Source organism: Rhinoraja longicauda, chromosome 32 (genome assembly GCF_053455715.1).
Source record: "Rhinoraja longicauda isolate Sanriku21f chromosome 32, sRhiLon1.1, whole genome shotgun sequence".
In the NCBI taxonomy this organism is placed as follows: Eukaryota; Metazoa; Chordata; class Chondrichthyes; order Rajiformes; family Arhynchobatidae; genus Rhinoraja; species Rhinoraja longicauda.
The window spans coordinates 5,877,362-5,904,483 of record NC_135984.1 but is presented as its reverse complement, the minus strand read 5'-3'; the positions used below and the strand labels follow the sequence as shown (position 1 = coordinate 5,904,483).

General features: G+C 47.5%; 1 protein-coding gene across 4 annotated transcripts in view; it reads left to right on the top strand.

Moving 5' to 3' along the window:
• Positions 1 to 27,122, top strand: part of pcsk7 (proprotein convertase subtilisin/kexin type 7) — a 148,265-nt gene that overhangs the window by 17,826 nt on the left and 103,317 nt on the right. For all 4 annotated transcript variants that reach the window (XM_078426706.1, XM_078426708.1, XM_078426709.1 and 1 more), the window contains exons 4-7: positions 356 to 518; positions 3,031 to 3,121; positions 3,655 to 3,709; positions 25,339 to 25,477. In XM_078426706.1, the coding sequence (XP_078282832.1) occupies positions 356 to 518; positions 3,031 to 3,121; positions 3,655 to 3,709; positions 25,339 to 25,477 (448 nt within the window). The remainder of the gene's footprint in view (positions 1 to 355; positions 519 to 3,030; positions 3,122 to 3,654; positions 3,710 to 25,338; positions 25,478 to 27,122) is intronic.

The window sequence follows — 27,122 nt, the reverse complement described above, 5'->3', positions numbered from 1 at the left end:
GCTGGCATAGATTCCATGGGCTGAATGGTCACCTTTGCTCTTTGTAAGGATATGTCTTTCCCCCCTTACTTTAAACCTTTGTCCTCTGGTTCCCGATTGCCCTATCCTGTGGCATCATGGCATGCTTGCTATGATATTTCGCTCTCCAACATCTACTCTTTGGACCAGATAGTCAATGAGCTAGCTGTCCATTGCACTTTCTCCATGGAGATCCTCGTGAAGATTGGGAAGGTGGCTCTGGCCATTCCTCCACAGCTGCCTAAACTCTCTCCCAATCCACCTGATCTGTCGTCTGGCATGGGAAGTTCTGGACAAAATAATTAACTCTGGTGTTTTTTAACCAAACTTTTGCCAGTCTCCCGAAGGAAGCTATGACCTGAATTCGAACGATGAGGATCCCATGCCTCACCCAGATGAACACAGTGATAATCACCATGGGACTCGATGTGCTGGGGAGATTGCTGCTGCCCCAAACAACTTCTGCACAGTCGGTGTGGCCTTTGGAAGTCGTATTGCAGGTAATCATAACTTGGAGTTCATTCTCCTCTTTCATCTCACCCCTTCCTTTCTTCATCTCCGCCTCTCTCCGCACCTTCCTCCCTGCTTTCTATCAAATGTCTGCTCCAGTTGAATCACTGGCAACCGTTCTATAAGCAGAGGGCACTGGCGTGACAGAGCGTAGACTCTGAGACCGTTTGGCTGAACATTCTCGCTCGGTCTGCCAAGGCCCACTGGATTTCCCGGTTGCTGACCACTTTAACACCCCTTCCCGTTCCCCTACTGGCCCCTCTGTCCTGGGCCTTCTCCAATGCCAGAGTGAGGCCACTCACAAACTGTAGGCATGTTCCCCATATTTCACTTGGGGAGCTTACAACCCAGCGGTATGAAAGTTGAATTCTCCAATTTTAGATAACACCTCCCTCCCTCTTCCCCCCCACCCTCCCTCTTTCCCCCCCCCCCCCCACCTCCCTCTTCCCCCCCCCACCTCCCTCTTCCCCCCCCCACCTCCCTCTTCCCCCCCACCTCCCTCCCTCTTCCCCCCCACCTCCCTCCCTCTTCCCCCCCACCTCCCTCCCTCTTCCCCCCCACATCTCCGTTCACTAAAAGTCCATTAACCAGCTCCAGAATTCGCAATAATGCTTCCCTCTTGTCTCACAATCACAAAATCAGCCTCTCGGGGAACCTCCTTGCCTGAGGTCATCTGTTGCAGGTCCTGTTTTTTTTTCTCTCCCTTCCAGTTTGAATTCCCCGCACCCCCCACAATCAGATGGGTCCCAACCCAAAACGTTACCTATCCATGTTTTGCTGCTACTCCAGCACCTTGTGTCCTTTCAGCCATTCTATATATATTTTTTCTTTCCATCTTTGGTATAAACCTGTGTCTATCTATGATATAAACTATCACCTGCCATTCCTTGTTATTACATTTCCATGAGCAGAGTTCTGTTTAGTTTATTGTCATGTGTACCGAGGTACAGTGAAAAGCTTTTGTTTGAGTTTTGGTTTGAATGAGCTGCTGGAAGGCGACAACTCGGAGGTAACTTATCACCGTGCATTTCCACCCCTCTCATTCAGCCCAGGAACCTGGCCAGGTGCTGTCACAGCAGAACATTGTGTGGCTCGACAGTTGATGGCAATGCTGCAATTAAATGATGTTCTGCCGGGGCAATTAGAACAAACGCTTACTCATACTGATCTTTCCTTCCTATTCCCAAAGGAATAGTAGTCAGGATGAGAAGCAGTGGATGGGCCACACAGCAGGCTGTGACCATGTCTACTTTAGCCTGGTCAACTGCCAATGAAACTCCTGGCATAGTCAGTGCAGCATCACACTGATGGGCCAGCGGGTGGTGCTGTTGACTGCAAAGTCTATCGTTGAAAGCTGGCTGTTGAAATGTCCTTGAGATCTTCATAGGTGGAGATTCAGAGTCACAAAGTCAAACAGCACAGAAACAGGCATCCCAACTTCTCCATTTTGATCACTGTCCCATCCGAGCTGGTCCTATTCGGCTGATTAGACCACATCCCTCTAATCTTTTCCTATCCACAAACCAGTCCAAGTGTCTTTTAAATATTGTTATAGTACCTGTTTCAACTACTTCTGGATAGAACATGGACAGTTGATGTTTCAGGTTGGGGCCCTTCAGACTGATATGATGAAGACTTCTTCCTGATGTGAAACATCACCTATCCATTTTCTCCTGAGATGCTGCCTGACCCACTGAGTTACTCCAGCACTTTGTGTTTATCTTTGGTATAAACCAGCATCCGCACCTCTTTATTTTTTCCTCTGGCAGCTTGTTCCATATACCCACCACCCTTTGTGTAGGGGATAAAGTTGCCTGTCGGGTACCTATTAAATCTTTCCTCTCTCATCTTAAACCCATGTCTTCTAGTTCTTGTCCTGTGCATCTCCTTTAAACCTTACCCCTCTCGCCTGAAAATGAATTCTGAAAATTCTGGGGTTACTCAGTAGGTCAAACAGCATCTGTGGAGGGAAAAACAGAGTTCGTGTTTAAGGTCAGTGACATTTCATCAGAACACCTTCAAGGCAAGAGAGTTGGACAAATGCCGTGGGTGATCGTAGCAGAGCTTATTCAAGCTTAGCCCCTCCAGAAGAAAAGTGGTAGTGAAATCAACAGTAAATGAAAAGCAAAAATACTCTGCAGATGCCGCATTTCCGGAGTAGAAACCAAAAGTGCTGGAGATACTCAGTGGGTTAGGCAGCATCTGAGGAGAGACAAACTGCGCTAATACCTCAGGTACATGACTCTTCCACATCCAGTCTGCCTGGTGCTGGCCTTTTGCCACTCGTTCATTTCCACTAGTGGGAGGGTCAAGGACCAGAGGCCGTGGCCTCAGAATAAAAGGACATACCTTTCAGGGGTTATGGGCAGAAGGCGGGAGAATGGGGATGAGAGGGGAAGATAGATCAGCTGTGATTGAATGGTGGAGAAGACCATGGGCCAAATGGCCTAATTCTGCTCCTATCACTTGTAAACTCATGAAGGGATTGTTCTGTCCTTCCAGGTATCCGTGTGCTGGATGGACCACTGACTGACAGCATTGAGGCCATTGCTTTCAACAAACACTTTCAGATCAACGACATTTACAGCTGCAGGTTTGTATCCCTGACGGAGGTGGGGCAGTGGGAGATGCTACATCATTGTGAGGCAGGTAGGCTGTAATAATCTAGACTTGGAGAGGCTTTTAATACTTCAGGTCTGAGTTTTTTTTGTTTTGGAAGTGGTTAGGTTGTGCTGTGTGCCTGAGCTGGGAGTTGGTTGGTCTCTGATGGAGCCGAAGATAAACACAAAAGCTGGAGTAACTCAGCGGGACAGGCAGCATCTCTGGAGAGAAGGAATGGGTGATGTTTTGTGTTGAGACGTTTCTTCAGACCCTGCTTTCGGATAGAGCCTGTGGTCCGGTGGTGAGGTTGCGGTGGCTCATGTACAGACCCCAAATGGTGGTCCTAAAGTGGAGATTGGAGTCAGTGCGGTGCTGCACTTCCAGACCCTGCCCGCAATGAAAACATGACTATATATTATTAGAGATTTGACGCTGTTTATAACGCAACACAATTTATAATTGCATGAAAGAGTCTGGTTGTGTCTCTTGTCTTTCCAACAACTTGCGTTTCCTTGTTTTCTACAGCTGGGGTCCGGATGATGATGGGAAGACGGTGGATGGCCCTCACCCGCTGGGAAAGGTAAGAGGCAGAGGATGTGTGAATGGGTGCAGTTTTAGTTTTTAGTTTAGTTTAGAGATAAAGCGCGGAAACAGGCCCTTCGGCCCACCGAGTCCATGTCGACCAGCGATCCCCGTACATTATCTCTACCCTACACAGACTAGGAACAATTTACATTTTTAGGGGCGGGTCAAGGCTAGCTATCTTGTGCAAGTGACCCACTACCCAACTACCCAATGCTTTTCAATCAACGTGCCATAGAGAGATGCTGCACGCCCTTCAGTCCATTGAGCTAGAGTTTAGAAGGATGCCAAGCTGATTAAACGACAAACCTGTACGTCTTTGGTGTGTGGGAGAAAACAGAAGTCTCGGAGAAAGCCCATGCGGTCACATGGAGAACTTACAGACAGCACCCATGGTCGGGATGGAACCCGGGTCTCTGGCACTGTAAGGCAGCAACTCTACCGTTGTGCCACCGTGCCGCCCCAGTGCACGGGTCTAAACCAAGACATTCTCAATACTGAGAGTGAAGAGAATTGTGAGTCTTGTGTTGGGTTTCACCAGCACTGCTTTAGGCAGATCCTTCTTCCACGCACCAATCCATCAAATGTACATTTACATCTTTGATCATTTCACGTTGTTGTGTTTATTGTCATATGCACAAGAACAGTAATGTCCAGGTGCAATGAAAATCTTGCTTGCAGCAGCATCATGGGCACATAGATTCAAACTTCTCCCCTCTTCCATCGGGCAGGAGGTACGGAAGTTTGAAAACGCACACCTCCAGACTCAGGGATAGGTTCTTCCCAGATGTTATCAGGCTGCTGAATGGTCCTCATCAGCTAGAGTGTGGTCCTGACCCCCTGAACGGCTTGATTGTATTCATATAGTCTTTTCTTTAGACTGGATAACACGTAAACAAAAGCTTTTCACTGTACCTCAGTACACATGACAAGAATAAATTAAATTAAACACTCAAAAATGTTTTTACACAAGTTCATAAGTTTATAAGAGCAGAATTAGGCTATTCGGCCCATCATGTCTACTCTGCCATTCAATCATGGCTGATCTATCTTTCCCTCTCAACCCTATTCTCCCTTCTCACCAAAATCCCTCACACCCATACTAATCACGAATCTCTGTCAATCTCCGCCTTAAAAATACTCAACGACTTGGCCTCCACAGTCTGTGACAATGAATTCCACAGATTCACCAACCTCTGATTCAAGAAATTCCTCCTCATCTCCTTCCTAAAAGTGCATCCTTTTATTCTGAGTCTATGCCCTTGGGTCCTAGACTCTCCCACTATTGGAAACATCCTCTCTGCATCTACTCTATCCAGGCCTTTCACTATTTGGTAAGTTTCACTGAGGTCCTCCCTCATCCTTCTAAACTCCAGCTCAATGGACTGAAGGGCGTGCAGCATCTCTAAGGCGCGGTGATTGAAAGGCATTGGGTAGTTGGGTAGTGGGTCACTTGCACAAGATAGCCAGCCTTGACCCGCCCCTATAGCCCCTGTTCTAGCATGCATGGTTGAGTTACCACGCCAACACCTTTTAATGACTTGATGCGCAACCAGTAAGTGAACATTGTTTGCTTTGTCTAGAGGTCCAAAGGACAGACTCTGAAAATATTTTTTCCTCAGATAAGAACTGATAGTGTTCTTTAGAACACAATAAGTAAAGGTAAGTAGCCAAATCTTGTTCGCCCTATTGTACACTGACCACAAACGGTTGCTCTCCTGCCTGAGTGAGTTTGAGTTTAGTGTATTGTCAATATCATTTAGTGCATGATAAAGCCTGTAAAGTCCGATCAAAGTTAGTCCGAGAGTCTCCAATGAAGTAGATAGTAGTTCAGGATTGCTCTCTAGTTGTGATAGGATGGTTCAGTTGCCTAATAACACCTGGGAAGAAACTGCCACTGAATCTGGAGTGTGGCCAGTACGTGACTCATCCTTGATTATGCTGATGGCCTTACGGAGGCAACGCGAGGTATAAATGGAGTCAATGGAAGGGAGGTAGGTTTGTGTGATTGTTTATCCTGCATCCCCAATTCACTGCAATTTCTCGTGGTCTGGAATGGAGCTGTTCCCAAAGTGACTCGGAGTCTGGCACATGTCCAAAGTCGGAATGGTGTCCATTGATTTTTCATTCACCATTTTTTATAGAAGAGAACAAAGTCCAAAGGTTTCAGAGTCTAAATGTTGGAGGAGAGTGGGAAAGTTGAGGGAAGAGGAGATTCCATCATTATTTTTTATTAATCAAAAATATTTATTAAAATATTAAAATAATACATACCATACAATAAAACCAAACCGGAACCCACCGCCACAATACAGGACAAACAATAAACTATCTTACACTCCTTGTCAAGGATACATTCAACCCCCAGCAGTCCCGGAAATCCCCCAGGGTACCCGTGGACAGCACGTAGTCCCTTTTTAATCCCAGCCAGGCGCGGAAGTAACCCTGGAAAAGGGGCATGTAGCCGGCTCGGGCAGAGTCCTCCTGCCTGGCGCCTCGACTCTCGCTTGGCCAGGCGAGATTTCATCATTGGCAGGTTTGGGAATGAGTAGGATTGTGCTCGATTACTCCCCCGTGTAGAGTCCTGGGACATTTCAGCATGTTCATGCTGTTGTGCAAACACGAGCTGTGGCTGAGATTATGGCTTCACGTTTGTAATGCCTGGCTCTCGTTTCCACCTGCCTGCGCCCAATATGTTTACAAAGACATGGACTCCTGGAGCCTGCCTATTGAGTCTGGGAAAGGGAAACGGGACTCCACGTCTGCCCTCTGTATTCGTGGTTTGCGAGAAGTCGCTTGTTTGCTCCGCCCCTGGCCAGCTCAAACGCGTTGATCAATGTGCCAGAAAACAAGCAGTTCGAGAGCAATCTCCCCCTGCCAAATTCATCCGCAAAACAATAAATAATTAAAGGAACACTCCCTAAACTTGAAGCTCCTTTTCCAATTTAAAGGGGAAGAAAAGGGATCTGCAGGTGCTGGTTTATACCAAAGATAGACATAGTGTTGGAGTAACTCAGCGAGTCTGGCAGCAGGTCTGGAGAAAAGGGATAGGTGATGTTTTGGATCGGGACTATCTTCACTTATCCATTTTCTCCAGAGATGCTGCCTGACCCACTGAGTTACTCCAGCAGTTTGTGTCTATCTCCGGTTTAAAAGGGACTGTGTTGCCTGCTCTCTCCCTCTCCACCTGCCCCAAGGCCAGGAAGCCACTGTTCAACTGCGATTGCAGGGTCGGTCCGCAGACTGATCAGCATCTGCGACCAGTTTGAGTCGGCCACGGGGGCCAGGGTAAACCGCAGGAAGAGTGAGGCCATGCTGTTTGGCAACTGGCCTGACCGATCTTCTATCCCCTTCACCATCAAGCCTGACTTCTTGAAGGTGCTGGGCATCTGGTTCGGGAAGGCTGTGACAAGAATTGGCTGGAGCGGATAGCCAGGGTGGGGAAGAAGCTGGAGCTGTGGAAGCAGCGCTCCCTCTCCTTCACTGGGAAAAATCTGGTCACCAGGTGTGAGGTGCTCTCGGGGCTGCTGTACTTGGTGCAAGTGTGGCCTGTCCCTCCCTCCTACGCCACGGGGATCACCCGGGCCGTCTTCCGCTTCATCTGGGGGTCGACGATGGACTGGGTGCGATGAGCCACAATACACAAATCGGCAGACAACGGGGGTAAAAGTGTGCCCAACGTCGCCCTCATCCTGATGGCCACCTTCGTGTGTGGCTGCATCAGGCGGAGCGTAGAGCCAAGGCACGTGGGCACCAAGTGCCACTACCTGCTGAGGTTCTACCTGCCCCCGGTGTTGCGAAGGATGGGCCTGGCGCAGATGCCACGCAATGTGCCAGTCAGCTGGACATTGCCGCACCATCTGTCGATCGTGGAAAGGTTCTTCCGGACCAACACCTTTGACCACAAGTCCATCGGGCAGTGGTCAGCACGGAACGTCCTGCAGGCACTGCAGGGGAATTACTCCATGACCTGGCTTGGCTGGCGGTGAGGGGAGCCCACCCAGTCAGATCCTTCCTGCACCGCGGGAACCTCACTACCAGCGCACGCTGCCCTCGGGACGGCTGCTATGGAGAGGAGACGGTTGCCCACCTCTTCACAGAGTGTGGATTTGCCAAGAGAGTCTGGAGAGGTTTGCTGGGGTCCCTGTCACGATTTATTCCGAGCAGCTCCGTCACAGAGGACTCTGTGATCGAGTGCCGCTGGAACGTCATCAACTCGGTGAAAGACGCTCTTTGGTCTGCCCGAGCTTTGTTGACCTCCCAGCGGAGCGAGCTGTCCGTCGGGGAATGTTGCCGACTGGCCCGCTGCAGATTGCAGGAGTACGTGCTGAGGGACGCACTGAAGCTCGGTGCAGCCAACGCCAAGGCCCTGTGGGGGAGGGCCACAGTCTAGGGTCCTTCCGCTGCTGGACATGGGGGGCAGGGTGTGGTGGAGAGAGACGCCCCTCCAAATAAGGGATTCTGTGTAAATTTGGAAATGAATATCTGCATTGAATGTGTAACCTCCGGGAATGTCGGATGGAGTTGTTGAAAAGATGTTTTGTAAATATTTATTACTTGAATAAAGTGTTTTTTTATATATTTTTAAAAAAACAGAGAGCGGGACATACGCTGGTCATGACAGTCCACCTCTGTGTAAACAATGCCCCAATAGTCAGGATGGAACCCAGGTCTCTGGGTACTGTAGGCAAGGCAGCAACTCTACATCTGCACCATTGTGCAGCCATACATAACTCAGTAAGCATGCCATGTAAAGAGCAGTAGATATAGAAACCTCCCCCAGCAGAGGCTGGCTCATTTCACTTGAAAACTGCAGATGGTGAAGGATAATTGCATTTCTATGTTGTACATGAGTCACTAGCAGTGGTCGGGTCATCATGCTTGACTACATGGGAAACGACTCGATCACCTCCACGCCTGCTGTTTAAAGTGATGTTATCGCAATTTCCTGTTCTGAAGTTGCTGAGCAGGTTGGAGAAACTAAGATTTGCCTGACGCTGCAAGAATCTTTGCAAAACACCCTGAGATGCACTTATCTTATCCTGGATCAGTCCATTCATTCCTGGTCAACTGCGAAACACCAACCTCCCACTGGTCTGAAGAACGGTCTCGGCCCGAAACGTCACCCATTCCCTCTCTCCAGAGATGCTGCCCGTCCCGCTGAGTTACTCCAGCTTTTTGCGTCTATCTTCGGTTTAAACCAGCATCTGACAATAGACAATAGGTGCAGGAGTAGGTCATTCAGCCCTTCGAGCCAGCACCGCCATTCAATGCGATCATGGCTGATCACTCTCAATCAGTACCCCGTTCCTGCCTTCTCCCCATACCCCCTCACTCCGCTATCCTTAAGAGCTCTATCTAGCTCTCTCTTGAAAGCATCCAACGAACTGGCCTCCACTGCCTTCTGAGGCAGAGAATTCCACACCTTCACCACTCTGACTGAAAAAGTTCTTCCTCATCTCCGTTCTAAATGGCCTACCCCTTATTCTTAAACTGTGGCCCCTTGTTCTGGACTCCCCCAACATTGGGAACATGTTTCCTGCCTCTAATGTGTCCAATCCCCTAATTATCTTATATGTTTCAATAAGATCCCCCCTCATCCTTCTAAATTCCAGTGTATACAAGCCTAATTGCTCCAGCCTTTCAACATACGACAGTCCCGCCATTCCGGGAATTAACCTAGTGAACCTACGCTGCACGCCCTCAATAGCAAGAATATCCTTCCTCAAATTTGGAGACCAAAACTGCACACAGTACTCCAGGTGCGGTCTCACCAGGGCCCTGTACAACTGCACACAGTACTCCAGGTGCGGTCTCACCAGGGCCCTGTACAACTGCACACAGTACTCCAGGTGCGGTCTCACCAGGGCCCGGTACAACTGCACACAGTACTCCAGGTGCGGTCTCACCAGGGCCCGGTACAACTGCACACAGTACTCCAGGTGCGGTCTCACCAGGGCCCTGCACAACTGCACACAGTACTCCAGGTGCGGTCTCACCAGGGCCCTGCACAACTGCACACAGTACTCCAGGTGCGCTCTCACCAGGGCCCGGTACAACTGTAGAAGGACCTCTTTGCTCCTTCCTGCCCTTCTGCAGTTCCCTCCTACACAACCTCCCACTGGGTGCGGGTGCAAGTCATGTAATTGACAGGGGATTGCAATCCCACTGGAACCAACACGACCCAACGTGAAATTTGGCTCCTCAATGTTTTTTTTAATAACAATTGAGCTCCTGTGGATGGATAGGGGTGAGCTGACAGTCAAGCTGCTGGCAAAGGGTTCATGAGTTCATGGATTCCAGCAGCAGAATAAGGCCATCCGGCCAGCCAAGTCTACTCTGCCATTCAATCAGGGCTGATCTATCTCTCTCTCTCTCTCTCTCTCAGCCCTATTCTCCTGTCTTTGCCCCATCACCCCTGATACCTTTACTAATCGAAAATTTGTCAATCTTCGTCTTAAATATCCACTGGCTTGGCGTCCACAGCCGTGTGGCCAGAGTGCAAGGGATTCCACATAACTTGGTTTAAACTGCTTTTTTTTAAAAATGAGGGTATTTTTTTCCAGGGTTGTTGGGTTAGACTGTTTGCAGAGGTTGTTTTTGGGGAAAAGCAGGTTGTAAGGAGACTGTAGGAAAGAAAACTGCAGATGCTGGTTTAAATCGAAGGTAGACATAAAATACTGGAGTAACTCAGCGGGTCAGGCAGCATCTCTGGAGAGCAGGAATGGGTGACGTTTCGGGTCGAGACCCTTCTTCAGACTGATGATGATGTACCTGATGATGACTGGCATAGATCAGATAGATGGGGGAAGCCATGCGGGGGCCGTGTTGGCATCACTCCAGTGCATTGAGATACCTGGTGCAGATAGCCCAGGGTTACAGAAGCTTATCGGAGGGCAGGACTCACTGCTGCTTGGCAAACCACAAGATCCAAAGACTTCATCCTCAAATGCCCTTTTAGTCAGCATTAACGCAGTGTTGACTTTCATTATCACGGTCTGCCTTCACAGGGATGTGGCTCCTGGGAAATAAAAGCCGTAGAGTGGTCCACCTTTACCATAGACTGGCACCCAAACTTTAGTAGACGACGTGCAGTGTGTGAAAGTGAGCCTTTCTATAAAATGCACATTCACAGAAGTAGCATGGTACAAGGATGGAATAAGCCCCCTTCCCTTCCCACTAAACATTTATACTCCCCCCCTCCCCCCTCCACTGCTGGGTGCTGTTACTGACCACATTTATACTCCCCCCCCCCCTCCCCACTCCACTGCTGGGTGCTGTTACTGACCACATTTATACATTTCCCCCCACCCCACTCCACTGCTGGGTGCTGTTACTGACCACATGGTTCTCAAGTGAAGGTGCTGGGAATTCAGGGGTTGTGGTGGCATGAGCTGAAGGAGAGGGGCATAGCAGGATGGCACAGGAGGATCCCATGGAAGAAGCCAGGTTGTGGCTGGCGGCTGCTATTCCCATACCTGCTCGCTCTCCCACCTCTGCTGTTCCCGTGAACCACTCCCACACTCCGCTCTTGTTCATTTCTAACTGGTCACTCTGTGTGGGGGTTGCGGGCACTTCTTGGGAAGGGAGCCCTGTTGCGACCTGGGGACTGCGTTGTAACGTGACCACTGTAGCTTGCACCCTATCGTTCTGCCGCAAAGGCACCAGGCTTGTCCTCGTGGCTCTGTTCTCCACAGCAGTTGATGACCGGTGGTTAGATCTGCGGGTGGTTCCCACCGCCCCCACACTGTTTGCCGAGGCAGGGGCCGGCATGTATTCACAGCTGGAGGGGGAGGGAGTTTCCCTGCGTGTCTCTGGATAATCCAGGCTGTGCTGTGGCTTGTTTGTGGCTGTGGACGGTCTTTATTTCCTTCTTCGCCCAGTTTGCTTGCTTTACCCGGATGAAAGTCTGAGGAAAGGGTTGAGTAGTTTTGATCGTTCTCGTTGAAGAAGGGACAATAACACTCTGATTTTGATTGTTATTCATGGGCTCTATATCACGGATATCCTGAACCCATGAACTACTATCAAAGTAATGAGTGCTGTAATTTGTAGGTCAGTTTAGTTTAGAGATACAGTACTGAAACAGCCCATCGGCCAAGTGTGTCCTACACCTTGAGTTGTAGAAAGGCTGTGCTGGTCACTGCAAAGCAAAGGTGATGTCCCCTGTGTTTAATGAATGTGCTCCTGGCAGTAACACAGGCAGTCTCTTGCTGTTAGTGTACAGAAACTCCGGTGTGAGTTAATGCGCAACCACTGTGAAGTTGGACTGCCTGTTCTGTTTAGTTCTGTAAGGCCAAGTTGTTTCGGAACAAACAAGAGTAATAGACTGTAGTTCCCTGATAACGAGAGGTCCTTGCGTGAACCTCATGGCACCGGGCGCCAGGGGTTATAAATGGCAGGAACTCACTCGACTAGAATCAAAGTGACACATTTATCAAGCTTTAATAATGCCATAAAGTGATCCAGTTGCCAGGACACGACCTACTGTTATACCGCTAATTAAAGTTTAACTTTGTTCTCTCGGTGAGTTCTCCCATCAACAAGAAGGACTGCAGTTCTGTGGCAACTTTGTGATCCTGCTGTAAATGATTCATCACTTCAGTTTCTTGCCCCAAAACGTTTTCTTCGATTAATGAATGTAAATACAATTTTAAATTTTCAAGGACTCGGTTCCTGCTCTGAGCTGAGATAGCTGGGGTGGGGCATCACTGTCTGTATCTCTCGTTTCCCTTATCCCTAACCAGTCTGGAGAAGGGTCTCGACCTGAAATGTCACCCATTCCTTTCTCTCCTGAGCTGCTGCCTGTCCCGCTGAGTTTACTTCTGCTTTTTGTGTCTATCTGTGTGTTTCACCCTCTGCCCCTGGAATTAGCAGAGGAGGGACTCATCTGCAGCTATTGTTCCTGATAACTGTACCATTAGGTTAGCGATACAGCATGAATACAGGCCCTTCGGCCCACCGACCGGCGATCCCTGCGCATAAATATCCTACACATGCTAGGAACAATTTACAATTCTACCAAGCCAATTAAACGACAAACCTGTACTACTTCGGAGTGGGAGGAAACCACGAGGTCACAGGCAGGATGTACAAACTCCGTACATCAAGCACCCGTTGTCAGGATCGAACACGGGTTTCCGGTGCTGTCGGAACTCTACCGCTGCGCCACCGTGCCGCTCCCATAACCCCAGTAGAAATAATGAATGCCTCTGGTTCTTGGCAAAGGAGAACGACAACAGGGTCAGAATTCCAGTGATGCCCTTCATGGTCAAATGGCCCATTACCATTCCTTCATCTGACACTCATTTGACAGAGAGAAGAGCTCGGGGACAGTGGCTTTGGGCGTATGGAGCAGAACCGACAGTGTTTCAAGTTGTTTCCAAACTCTGGAAACTGCAACTTAAGGCATCTAATTTCTCCATAGAATAAAACAGAACAGTAAGGCACAAGAGCAGGATCTCTGACCCACAGTGTCCGTTTGGAACCCATTTGGACTGCTACACTAGTCAATGAAATCCAGTGACTCAAGTCCACATTCACACCCTATTCCCATCCAGATATTTGAAAAGATATGAGCACTTGATTTTTTTCTCTTTTTTGCAATATGGCAGCTGGTAGAACCACTGTCCACAGCACCAAAGGACCATATTCCATCCTGACCTTGGGTGCTGTTTGTGTGGTGTTTGCATGTTCTCCCTGTAACTGTGTGGGCTTTCTCTGGGCGCTCCGGTTCCTTCCCACATCTCTAAGGCGTGGGTGTTGGTTAACTGCCCCCTGTAAATTGTCCCTAATGCAGAGGGAGCGGATGAGAATGTGGGAACGGGTGATCAATGGTCAGCATGGACTCGGTGGGCCGAATGGCCTGTTTCTGTGCTGGATCACAAAACCAAACTAAAGCTAAACCTTTGGACTTACAAGTGTCAGAGGTTATGGGGAGAAGGCAGGAGAATGGGGTTGGGAGGGAGAGATAGATCAGCCATGATGGAATGCCGGAGTAGACTTGATGGGCCGAATGGCCTAATTCTACTCCTATTCCTTATGACTAATTAGGGTTCATGTAGTTGATGTGCAAAGATTTGCGGCCACTCCACACAATGGAATGCATTGTACTGAAATCACGACAATGCATTCATTATCCCCGGCCTTTTTCAATCCATGAAATTTTGTTTGAACAAATGTTTTCCAGGAATGCGTCTCTTTTGTAAACCAAGGAATAGCAGTAATCCCAGATTCTTGAGGTGCCTACTATTCCTCGTTCACACATGCAGTCGGGGCTAATTTGGTTCTAGAAATACAAGATAAACAGATTAATTTATTGTTGTATTTGTTTGTTGGACCGAATAAACTGGATGACTTCATAGGGAAGTAATTTTACAGTGCAAAGTCCAGGAAGCTGGAGGCTATTTCTTTTTAAACTTCACCTCCATAAACAGCTTGATCCTATCTGGCTATTACAGGCTGATGAACATGGGCCAGAGAAACAACATATATTCTTAATGGTAATGCAGGATTGTTTTCCTTTTGCACTGTGCGGGCCAGCATTTATTGCCCATTCGTGACTACGTATTTCAGAGGGCTGTTAAGCGAACCATATTTCAGTGGGTCTAGCGCCCAAACTGGATAAGGACGTTCTCCCCGAGACCACGCCGGTTTTCCCCAGGTGCTCCGGTTTCCTCCCACACCCCAAAGACATACAGGTTTGCAACGGTTAATTGACCGAGTACAGGCACTGTGCCTCTGTGATTGTAAGCTAGTGCTGACAGTGACACATTCAGGCTGCATGTTTCATGGTCGAGAAATTAGCGTGTTGAATGTCTGCATGCACGGCAGGAGATAAGTATGTGCAAAGTCTATATAATCCGTCAAAATGGTTTTTAAAGTCTATAATTCGTGGCTTTTGCGTCTTGTCCACTTACCTGACTTTCATTATAATAGACAATAGACAATAGGTGCAGGAGTAGGCCATTCGGCCCTTCGAGCCAGCACCGCCATTCAATGTGATCATGGCTGATCATTCTCAATCAGTACCCCGTTCCTGCCTTCTCCCCATACCCCCTGACTCCGCTATCCTTAAGAGCTCTATCTATCTCTTTCTTGAATGCATTCAGAGAATTGGCCTCCACTGCCTTCTGAGGCAGAGAATTCCACAGATTCACAACTCTCTGACTGAAAAAGTTTTTCCTCATCTCCGATCTAAATGGCCTACTCCTTATTCTTAAACTGTGGCCCCTGGTTCTGGACTCCCCCAACATTGGGAACATGTTTCTTGCCTCTAACGTGTCCAACCCCTTAATAATCTTATACGTTTCGATAAGATCCCCTCTCATCCTTCTAAATTCCAGTGTATACAAGCCTAGTCGCTCCAGTCTTTCAACATATGACAGTCCCGCCATTCCGGGAATTAACCTAGTAAACCTACGCTGCACGTCCTCAATAGCAAGAATATCCTTCCTCAAATTTGGAGACCAAAACTGCACACAATACTCCAGGTGCGGTCTCACTCGGGCCCTGTACAACTGCAGAAGGACCAATTTGCTCCTATACTCAACTCCTCTTGGTATGAAGGCCAACATTCCATTGGCTTTCTTCACTGCCTGCTGTACCTGCATGCTTCCTTTCAGTGACTGAATTTTATATTTAAATTAAACCTTTTGTTGGTGCAGAGGACGAATCTGCTCTGTAGATTGACTGAGGCATGGCTTCCACATGATGGAGTAATGGAGCACGAAAGCCAGAGACTGGAGGAAAGGTCGCAATGTTTACGTGCCTCCTTTAGATGTCGGTTATACAAAGGTACACTCCAGGTTAGGTGTAGGAGTAGGAAGTATGTAAGGCCTTTATGTTGATGCTGACATGATTGCAAACAATAAATTTTACTTTGGTTACAGTGGCACCACAGTATAATTGCTGCCTTACAGCACCAGAGACCCAGCTTCGATCCTGACTCTGGGTGCTGTCTGTGCGGAGTTTGTATGTTCTCCCTGTGGCCGCTTGGGTTTTCTCCATGTTCTCTGGTTTCCTCCCACATCCCCAAAATGTGCAGGTTTGTAAGTTAATTGGCTTCTGTAAATGGTCCCTGGTGTTTAGGATAGGACTGGTGTATGGGTCATTTGCTGGTTGGCATGCACACGGTGAGCCGAAGGGCCTGTTTCCACTCTGTATCTTTAAACTAAATTAAATGTTACATCTTACACTAAATGTTGTGCCCTTTATCCATTATCTGTGCACTGTGGGAAGTTTGATTGTATCCCTGAATAGTTTGGTTTAGATATACAGCGCGGAAACAGGCCCTTCAGCCCACCGAGTCCGCTCCGACCAGTGATCCCCACACACTAACACTATCCTACGCACACTAGGGACAACTTAACATTTATACCAAGCCAATTGACCTGCAAACATTTACGTCTTTGGAGTGTGGGATGAAACCAAAGATCTCTGGAAAATCCCACGGAGGTCACGAGGAGAGCGTACAAACTCCGTACAGAAAGCACCCGTAGTCAGGATTGAACCCGTGTTTCTGACACTGTGAGGCAGTAGCTCTATCGCTACGCTGACTTGCTGCCAATAGTCTTTTCATTGACTGGATAGCATGCAAACAAAAGCCTCTCCCTGTACCTCGGATACACCTGACAATAACAAGCTAAACTGAAGTAAAGAATAAGTAGTGTCAGCTGTTCCACAAATGGTACGTATTGAAGCTTGTGCTCCTGGCCACTCCTGTTTAAAGGCAGTGCAGAGGATTTAGTCAGTCAAGTTCCATCCCCTTCTGCTTCCTCCTCCTGTACTTCATCCTCAGGCTAATTGCTAGCCCTAAAGATTTATATTGCACCTTTACAACTTCTCGGCATCCTAAGCTCTCTACAGCTCTCGGTAGGATGTCATTCAATTGGCAAAGGTGCCGAGGAGATTCGCCAGATGTTCTCTGGCCTTGGCTTGCAGGGCAAGGTTGCAGAGGCCGGGACGTTTTTATTTGGAGTGCAGGATGCTGAGGGGTGATCTTGTTGACGTGTACAAGATCATGAGGGACATGGATAAAGTGAACGCTCACGGTCTTTTTCCCAGAGTAAAGGAACACAAACTAGAGGGCATAAGCTTAAGGTGAGAGGGGAGAAATTTAAAAGGGGCCTTGGACATTTTTTTACTCAGAGGGTAGTCCATATCTTTAGATTTTGGAGATACAGCGTGGAAGTAGGCCCTTCCACCCACCAGCGATCACCTCGAACACTAGGGACATTTAACCTACAAACCTCTACGTCTTTGGAGTGTGGGAGGAATCTGGAACACATGGTCACAGGGAGAACGTGCAAACTCTGTACATGCAGCGCCCGTAGTCAGGATCGAACCCCTGTCTCTGGTGCTGCACAACTGTGCTGCCCCCGGAACGAGCTGCCAAAGGAAGCTATAGAAGTGGATACAATTATAACGTTTCAGACATTTGAACAGATGCATGGTTAGGAAGAATTTAGAGGGCTACGGGCCAAATGCAGGAAAGTGGGAATCACCCTGAATGTCAACTTGGTCACATAGACAAGTTGAGCCAAAGGGCCTATTTCTGTGCTGTACAGCTGTATGCTTCTGAGTGCTTAAATGCATAGGAATGGTGACAGCCACTTGAACAGAGTAAGTTCCTAGAAAGAACATTGTGGTACTGATAAGTTAATCAGTTTGGTTTTCTCTTGCTGATGTTGGCTCAGATGAGTATTGAGATAAGGGAAAACTCGGCTGCGTTGTGGACTTTATTGCGGCCACCTGCAAGAGCAACAGGCACTTGGCTTTAAGTTCTTACTCAATACTCACAGTGGCGCAGCGGTAGAGCTGCTGCCTTACAGCACCAGAGACCCAGGTCCCATCCTGACCACGGGTGCTGTCTGTATGGAGTTTCTACGTTCTCCCTGTGACTGCGTGGGGTTTCCCCGGGTGCTCCGGATTCCTCCCACATTCCAAAGACATAAGGTTTGTCGGTTGATTGGCTTTGATTGTAAATTGTCCCTCGTGTGTAGGATACTGCTTGTGTATGGGGATCAGTGGTTGGTCCGGTCTCGGTGGGCCGAAGAACTTGTCTCTGCACTGCATCTCTAAACTAAACTAATACTCACTATGTGCTAAAACGCCAGCCTAGATTTCTGCAATCAGGTTCTTTAGGATGGGACTTGAAGCTACTACCTTCTGACTCCAAGGAAGGCAGCTATAATGGCTAACATTTGGCTTGCTAAGTCCAGAGTTTGGAACAAAGCTGAAAGCTTTTTGGGGGGGGGGGGCTTGTGTAACTCAGTACCACACGTTACGGTGCATTTGACTCGCTTATCAATCTCAGTAACGGCACTGCCAAAAGTTGGAAAGTAACGCCTTGGGGTTTTTCTGAGTACCATAAGCCTGAGGGGATGTCTGGTTGTTAAGAGGCAATATATTAATCACGGGCTTGCATCTGACCAGTGGATGTAACATGGAGTGCTTGGATGGACCTGCTAACAATGTAGTGTTCTTTCAACGTAACTGATTAGAACCGCTGGCTGTAACTGAGCATGGCTTGGCGTGACTGCTTTGAGGTTTTATTGTGGAATTCCTTCTCCCATTTTTGCAAAGGAATAATTAAGGCAATTGTGGAAACAGCTGTTAGCTGGATGGTTCTGATCACAGCATGTGAAGCCTTGGGCTGGTACAAAGGAAACCACTATTTCTGAGGTCATTTTTAAAAGAGGACTGTCAGTCATTTCACTTCAGATAACGAGCAAAGGTTTGTTAAATGTGGAATTATCTTCGGAAACATTGAGACTCCTTGCGCTAATTCTTAACTGGAACTTTCTTTTGCATAAAGAGTGAAAAGTCGAGCAAGTCGTGCACTGTGCTGGTTGAAGGTGCCACTGGCTGCCAGTGTTTTACACTGAAGCAGCTGATCACTGGGTCGGCACAAGAGGGCGACACAGTGGTGCAGCAGTAGAGTTGCTGCCTTACAGAGCCAGAGGCCCGGCTTTGATCCTGACTGCGGGTGCTGTCTGTACAGAGTTTGTTCGTTCTCGCTGTGACCGCGTGGGTTTTTTCTGGGTGTTCCGGTTTCCTCACACATCTCAAAGGCGTGCAGGTTTGTAGGTTAATTGGTCACGATAAATTGCCCCCTAGTTTGTGAAAGTGGGGTAACATAGAACTACTGTACAGTTCTGTACAGAACAGGTGATCGATGGTCAGCATGGATGCTTTGGGACAAAGCGCCTTCTCCACGCTGTATCTCTTTAAAAAAAAAAGTAAATCATGGCTGATCTGATCATAACTTCAGCAATACTTTCCTAGCTCCCCCTACAGAAAAAATGAGTACAGCTTCTCCCCAGCTTATAACTGGGTTCTGTTCCTGAGAACTGTTCATAAGAAAACCAGTTTGCAAGTCGGAAATGTGCAATTCATGTTGGTGCCCTAGTTTCGTCCCACACCCCAAAGACCTGCAAGTAGTGATAGAAAATAACTGCAGGTGCTGGTACAAATCAAAGGTATTTATTCACAAAATGCTGGAGTAACTCAGCAGGTCAGGCAGCATCTCAGGAGAGAAGGAATGGGTGACGTTTCGGGTCTGAAGAAGGGTCTCAACCCGAAACGTCACCCATTCCTTCTCTCCTGAGATGCTGCCTGACCCGCTGAGTTACTCCAGCATTTTGTGAATAAATGCAAGTAGTGATAGGTTATTTGGCCTCTGTTAATTGCCCCTATAGTGCGTGAACAAGTGGTGGAAACTGGGGGGAGTTAATGAGAACGTGAAGGATTATAGTAGTTGATGGTGGGTGCAGATTGTGGTCTGTTTCCCCGCTGTATCTCTGTGAATCTATGATTCTTGAAGAAGGCCCCGTTTCTTTACTGTATCAGTATGAATCTATGATTCTTGAAGAAGGCCCCGTTTCTTTACTGTACCAGTATGAATCTATGATTCTTGAAGAAGGCCCCGTTTCTTTACTGTGTGTGAGTTTATGATTCTTGAAGAAGGCCCCTGTTTCCTTGCTGTAAGTCTCTGTGATTCTATGGTGCTTGACTAGACTCAACTGAGCAACCACAGAGCTGTAGCTTGGGGAATTCCAAAGATCGGCCAAAGAGGTTTCTTCTCCTGTCAGCCCGATCTTGTCCCCTGAACTTTCTCCCCAATCTCTAGCTCTATTTGGGATGCTCTTAGACATCTGTCCCAATGTTCCTCTTTGGAGACCCTCGGACCAGCTTTTACTGGACTTTATCTTACACTAACCGTGATTCCCTTATCCTGTATCTGTATACTGTGGATGGCTTGAATGTAATTGTGTAGTCTTTTCGCTGACTGGATAACACACAACAAAAAAAGCTTTTCACTGTACCTTAAATGACACTGTACCTGTGACAATAAACTAAGCTAGACTAATGTGACTCGGCAGCAGTATTTTGTCTATAACACACATGGAGAAAAACCTTGGGTGGTTTTTGCTCCTTTGAAGGCACTTTATAAATGTAGGTTGTTGCTATTGTCCCGACAGTGTTGCCTAAACACTCTTCAGGAACTTGGGCGAGGGGGAATATAGTGAACTGGTTTAGAGCACATAGAAGCGGATAGCTAGCATTTATTTTGAGAGGACTAGAATATAAAATCAGGATTGCAATGGTGAGGCTTCAAAAGGCACTGGTCAGACCATATTTGGAGTATTGCGAGCCGTTTTGGGCCCCATATGTGAGCAGGGATGTGTTGGCGATGGAGAGGGGCCAGAGGAGGTTTACGAGAATGATCCCAGGAATGGTTGGGTTAACGTGTGATGAGCGTTTGACGACACTTGGCCTGTACTCATTGCAATTTAGAATGGATGAGGGGGGACCTCATTGAAACTTACCGAACAGTGAAAGGCCTGGATAGAGTGGATGTGGAGAGGATGTTTCCACTAGTGGAAGAGTCTAGGACCAGAGGCCATAGCCTCAGAATAAAAGGAGATGAAGGGGAATTTATTTAGTCAGAGGGGGGCGAATCTGTGGAATTCATTGCCACAGACGGCTGTGGAGGCCAAGTCGTTGGGTATTTTTAAGGCGGAGATTGACAGATTCTTGATTAGGGTGTCAAGGGTTATGGGGATAAAGCAGGAGACTGGGGTTGAGAGGGAAAGATAGATCAGCTATGATTGAATGGTGGAGCAGACTTGATGTGCAAAATGGTCTCATTCTTCTCCTAGAACTAATAAAGATGAAAAGGATGCATTCTGTAAAAGGTGCATGGGTCGAGCAAAAGATTACTACTAGCTTTAAGGCTAAAATATCCTGATTTGGAGCGCAACATTTTTGTAATTTTACATCTGTTTCTGTCACTCCAACACAGCAAAACTAACTTGCACTTTTTGGGAAGTTTGTTGCCAATTCATTGCCATAAGATGTACTCTTCTTTTATAAGCTTGGAGCTAGCTGAGCCACAGTGGGTTTACTTGAATAAAAGCAAGCTGAAAGGGTTGTTTGGCTGAATAGAATGGCAAACAGCGAACACTTGCACTACTTTGAAAAGGTGGCAGTATAAGGACAGGATTGCAGTGTGAGTTCAGCAAAAAAAAATCTGAAAAGGTCGCATAAAAGGGTTTGGAACAGTAGCTTCACATTTCTGATTAAATTATGTGAGTATGCTTTTTAAGAAGGCTGAGGTACAATGATTGGAATGTGCTGTTGGCATCAAAGCTGTTAATGACCAGAACAGCATCATCTAACCCATCAAGCAAGGAGCTCAAAGCAAATAGACTCCCTAAAGAGTGAGTCAGACATCCACCCTTAATAAAAAGCTTTGCCTTATATTTGGAGTGCAGTATATAGAGGGGAATTGTCATACTACTGGATTATCTTTTATAAAATATATTTTTTTGTCCTGTTGAAACAATGCTTTATAACAGAAAATTCAGTTCTCTGTGCAAAATAAATAATTTTTAAGCACCCACTTTCTAACATTGTTTGCACTTGTCTTAACCTTGTGTCCTGTCTTTAGTTAGCACTGACTACTCCACTGACAAAATCTGTGCTTGATTCTCCGGGGAGGGTCTTGAACCCACAAATTGTGGGCTCAGTTGTATGTGCTATCAAAGGTGCCACAGCTGGTTTTAGGGATGCAGCTTGGAAACGGGTCGTTCGGCCTACCGATTCCATGCCGACCAGAGATCCCCGTACACGAGCACTATCCTGCACACACCAGGGGCAATTTGCTATTATACTGAAGCCAATTAACCTACAAACCTGTACGTCTTTGGAGTGTGGGAGGAAACCGGAGCACCCGGAGAAAACCCACGCAGGTCACGGGGAGACCGTACAAACTCCGTACAGACAGCGCCCATCATCAGGATTGAACCCGGGTCTCTGGCGCTGTAAGCCAGCAACTCTACAGCTGCGCCACCGTGCCACCCCCTGGCTTTGGAGGGAAATAAAGGAAACTATTTGCTTTTGAACAATCACAAGCAGGAGTTGGCCGCCAAACTCCTCAACCCTGCCCTACCATTCAATGTGATCATTGCTGATCTATGCTGGCCTCCACTCTTCCCCTGCGGCAGTACCCTCTATAAACCTCCATTCATCGATCGTTCAAATCTTTATCCATCTCCACCTTGAATATATCTAATGCTGTGGCATCCACTACCCTTGGAGGCAGAGTATTCCTGATGTTCACTGGCCTCCGGGCAGCACAGTGGCTCAGCTGGTAGACCTGCTGCTTCACAGCACCCGAGACCCCAGTTCCATGTTGAACTCTGGTGCTGTCTGTGTGTGACGTTTGCATGTTCTCCCTGTGACCACGTGGGTTTTCTCCTGGTGCTCAAGTTTCCTCCCACATCCCAATAGACATGCCAGTTTGTAGGTTAATTGGCCTTTGTAAAATTGCCCCGTAGTGTGTAGGGAATGGTTGAGAAAGTGGGGAAAACATAGAACTAGTGTATGCAGGTGATTGAAGGTCGTTCTGAACACGATGGGCCGAAGAACCGATTTCCATGCTGTCATAGTACAACATGTATTAAATTCTCCAATATTAGGTCACCTCTAACAACCCGCCAGCTTTCCCACTTTTTTTCTTTTCCACACCCCCTCTCCCTGCCCTCCCCTTCCCTGTGCTCTCCCTGAACTCCCACCTATTTTTCCCCTCCCTCTCTCCTTCCCCCTACATTCACCCTTGTGGTTTAGTGGATAGGTTAGTTTGAATAACTAACCTATGGCGGCACAGTCGGGCAGTGGTAGAGTTGCTGCCTTCCAGAGACCCGGGTTCGATCCTGACTATGGGTGCTGTCTGGGCTTTCTCCGAGTACTCCAGCTTCCTCGCATAATCCAAATATATACAGGTTTGTAGGTTAATTGGCTTTGGTATAAACTGTAAGGTCCCTTGTGTGGAGGATAGTGCCAGTGTGCAGGCCTTCTATAAAGTGCCTCGAGTGTGTAGGTGGGACAATGTACAATTAGTGTAGGGTCATCGATGGATGGTGGGCCAGAGGGCTTGTTCCCACACTGTATCTCTAAATCTCTAAACTAAACTCTCCAAAGTGCCAGCATGGACTGGATGGGCTCAATGTCCGTCTTTGGCCCTCTTTCATTCGACCATTTTCCCAAAGTGTCCATCCATCAGTGTGGGGTAATATAAATGTTGGAACATTGCAACCAGCCTGGCCTTGTCCTGATCTGATCTTCCTATTTGCCATGAAGGGTTGTTGGAAATTGGCCAGATCCTCGATTCTTCACTTTTTGTGAATTCTCCTCCCTCCCAAACCGGCCTGGTCCTAGCCTTATTTGGAGAAATGCTTCCATTGTCCCTAGTGAGAGTATTAAATAGGCAGGCTGAGTCTATGGTAGCTGCGTCTCAACCTAACTAGCCTTCAGCACATTGCTGAGCAGTTCTATCACATTGCCACTTGCGCAAATGAGCTTCACTCAGCTGGCGAAGACCTGGCTGAGGAGTTTGACGACAGAGAGATTGCTACCAATTTGGCTGGCCCAATCTACCCATACCAATTCTACAGCATCCAAGCTAATGTCTCTCTTTGCAATTGCATTAATCTCCTCTTTAACCAGCAATGCCACCCTACCTCCTCTTCCTTTCTGTCTATTTTTCCTGAATATAGAATACCGCTGCATGTTTAGCTCCCAGTTAAAAGAAAAAGGATTGGCACCTGTTTTCTACATTTGTTATCCATGGAGACAAGCATCAAGTACCACATGGATCTACTGAGTATATTATTGACCGTTTAAAGTATTCATACTTTACTAGGTAGGAGGCTGAAAATCAGGACTTCTAGGGTGGTTTTCTCTGGGTTGCTTCCAGTACCTCGTGCTAGTGAGGGTGAGAACAGGGAGATAGGGGATCTGAATGTATGGCCGAGGAGTTGGTGCAGGGAGCAGGGATTTCGATTTCTAGATCACTGGGATCTTTTCTGGGGCAGGGGTGACCTGTACAAAAGGGACGGGTTGCACCTTAATTGGAGGGGGACCAGCATTCTGGCAGGCAGGTTTGTTGGTGGGTTTAAACTAAACAGTGGGGGGGTGGAGTCAACAACGTGGAAGCGTATGCGTGCAGTTAACGGGAAAGAGAGTGTAGGAAAGGTCACGTTTAAACTAACAGGGCAGGGGATGGGAACCAATGCAAGGAGAAAGGAGGACAGAAGCAAACGGTAGAAGGGAGAAAAGAAAAATAAACCTGAAAGCTTTGTGCCAATGCGAGGAGCATTCGTAATAAGGTGGATGAATTGAATGTGCAGTTAGTAGTTAAGGAATATGATATAGTTGGAATTACGGAGACATGGCCCCAGGGTGACCAAGGCTGGGAGCTAAACATGCAAGGGTATTCTATGTTCAGGACGAATAGACAGAAAGGAAGAGGAGGTAGGGTAGCATTGCTGGTTAAAGAGGAGATTAATGCAATAGCAAGGAGAGACATTACCTTGGATGCTGTAGAATTGGTATGGGTAGATTGGGCCAGCCAAATTGGTAGCAGTGCTGAGGAGGAGGATTTCTTGGAATGTATACAGGATGGTTTTTTAAACTAATATGTAGAAGAACCGACTAGAGGACAGTTCATCCTGGACTGGGTATTGTGTAATGAGAAAGGATCAGTTGGCGATCTTGTTGTGCAAAGCCCCTTGGGCAACAGTGACCATAACATGATGGCATTGTGCACTAGGATGGAACGTGACACAGTTAATTCAGAGACTAGGGTCCTGAACTTAAAGAAAGTAGACTTTGAAGGAATGAGACAGGAATCAGCAAAGATAGATTGGCAAATTATACTTAAAGGGTTGATGGTGGAGATGCAATGGCAAAGATTTAAAGACCGCCTGGATGAACTCCAAAAATTGTTCATCCCTGTCTGGGATGAACTCAGGCAGCATCTCTGGAGATAGAGATATAAGGAATAGCTGACATTTCGGGTCAAGACCGTTCTGCAACCTGACCTGACATATCACCTATTCCTTTTCTCCAGAGATGCTGCCTCACCCGCTGAGTTACTCCAGCATTTTGTGTCTTCGGTGTATACCAGCACCTGCGGTTCCCTCCTCCACTCCAAACCATTGACAGACTGGATTGGCAATCCCTATGAGTGTTTATGATCCTTACCGAGGGCATCACTAAGGTGCGAGCATCTTTCCATTGCCGATGATTGATTTTTAACTCTTTGTGCGCCCTGTCTAGGCTGCTTTACAGCATGGCGTTATGGCTGGCCGCCGGGGCTTTGGAAGTATCTTCGTGGTGGCAAGTGGCAATGGAGGGCAATACGAGGACAACTGCAACTATGATGGTTACGCCAACTCCATCTATACTGTCACAATTGGTAAGTTCATTTAAGCGTAAATAGCTCCTACATTAGTATTGGCTTATTATTGTCGCGTGTACCAAGATACAGTAATAAACATTGTTTGTGTGCTATCCGGTCAAATCCTACTATAAATAAGTACAATCAATTCACGCACAGGTAGATTTAAGAGTGGGACAATTGTAATGGATGATGGTAATGGATGTTTCCACTATTGGGAGAGTCTAGGACCAGAGCATACAGCCTCAGAATTAAAGGACAGACCATTAGAAAGGTGATGAGGAGGAATTTCTTTAGCCTGAGGGTGATGAATTTGTGGAATTAATTGCCGCAGACGGATGTGGAGGCCAAGTCGTTGGGTATTTTTAAGGCGGAGATCGACAGATTCTTGATTAGGTTGTCAGAGGTTATGGGGAAAAAGACAGGAGAATGGGGTTAAGAGGGAAAGATCGATCAACCTTGATTGAATGGCAGAGTAGACTTGATGGGCTGAATGGCCTAGTTCTGTTCCTAGAATTTATGAACTTATTTTCATGAACAGAGGAAATAAAATACTTTATTTTGCCCAACTTGGCAAACCTCGCTCCAAATTTGTGCATTGCCTGACATTCCCATGACCCTGTATCAATCGGAGCTCTGACATTCCCTTGTGGTTTAAAATTCCTCCATACTCTCAATGTTCAGGTCAGTTGGTACACCAGAACATAGAACAGCACAGAAACCAGGTCTTATCCCACAGTGTCTTTGCTGAGCCTGATGCCAAGTTAAACTCATCTCCTCTGCCTACTTCTGAGGTATGGCCCTGCATATTCATGTGCCTATATCAAAGCCTCTTAAATGCCATTGTCATGTCTGCTTCCACCGCCGGCCCAGCAGCACGTTGCAGATATCTTGCATCAACTCTGTGCATGAAGAAAAACCTACTCTGCGCATTTCTTTAAATCTTTCCCCTTCTGACATTAAACTCTGCCCTCTAGATTTAGATTTAGAGATACAGCGCAGAAACAGGCCCTTCGGCCCACCGGGTCCGCGCCGCCCAGCGATCCCCGCACATTAACACTATCCTACACCCACTAGGGACAATTTTTACATTTGCCCAGCCATTTAACCTACATACCTGTACGTCTTTGGAGTGTGGGAGGAAACCGAAGATCTCGGAGAAAACCCACGCAGGTCACGGGGAGAACGTACAAACTCCGTACAGACAGCACCCGTAGTCGGGATTGAACCTGAGTCTCCGGCGCAGCATTCGCTGTAAGGCAGCAACTCTACCGCTGTGCCACCGTGACCGCCCTCTAGATGTGGGCACTTCCACTCTGGGAAAATTATTCTGACTGCCTGCCCTATCTACGCTTCTCATAATGTAATTATTCTGTCAGATTGCCCCTCAGCTTCAGATGTCCAAGATAAATCAATCCAAGTTTGCCCAACTGCTCCTTGTAGCTTTTACCATAAAATCCAGTCAGCATTCCGGTAAACCTCATCTGCACCCTTTCTAAGGCCTCCACATCCACCCTGTAATGGGATGACCAGAACTGCACACGATATGTGGCCTACCTGGTAACGTCTTGACAGAAATATAACTGGCAGTGGCACAGCGTAGAGTTGCTGCCTTGCAGCGCCAGAGATCTGCGTTCGATCCTGACTGCGGGTGCTGTCTGTA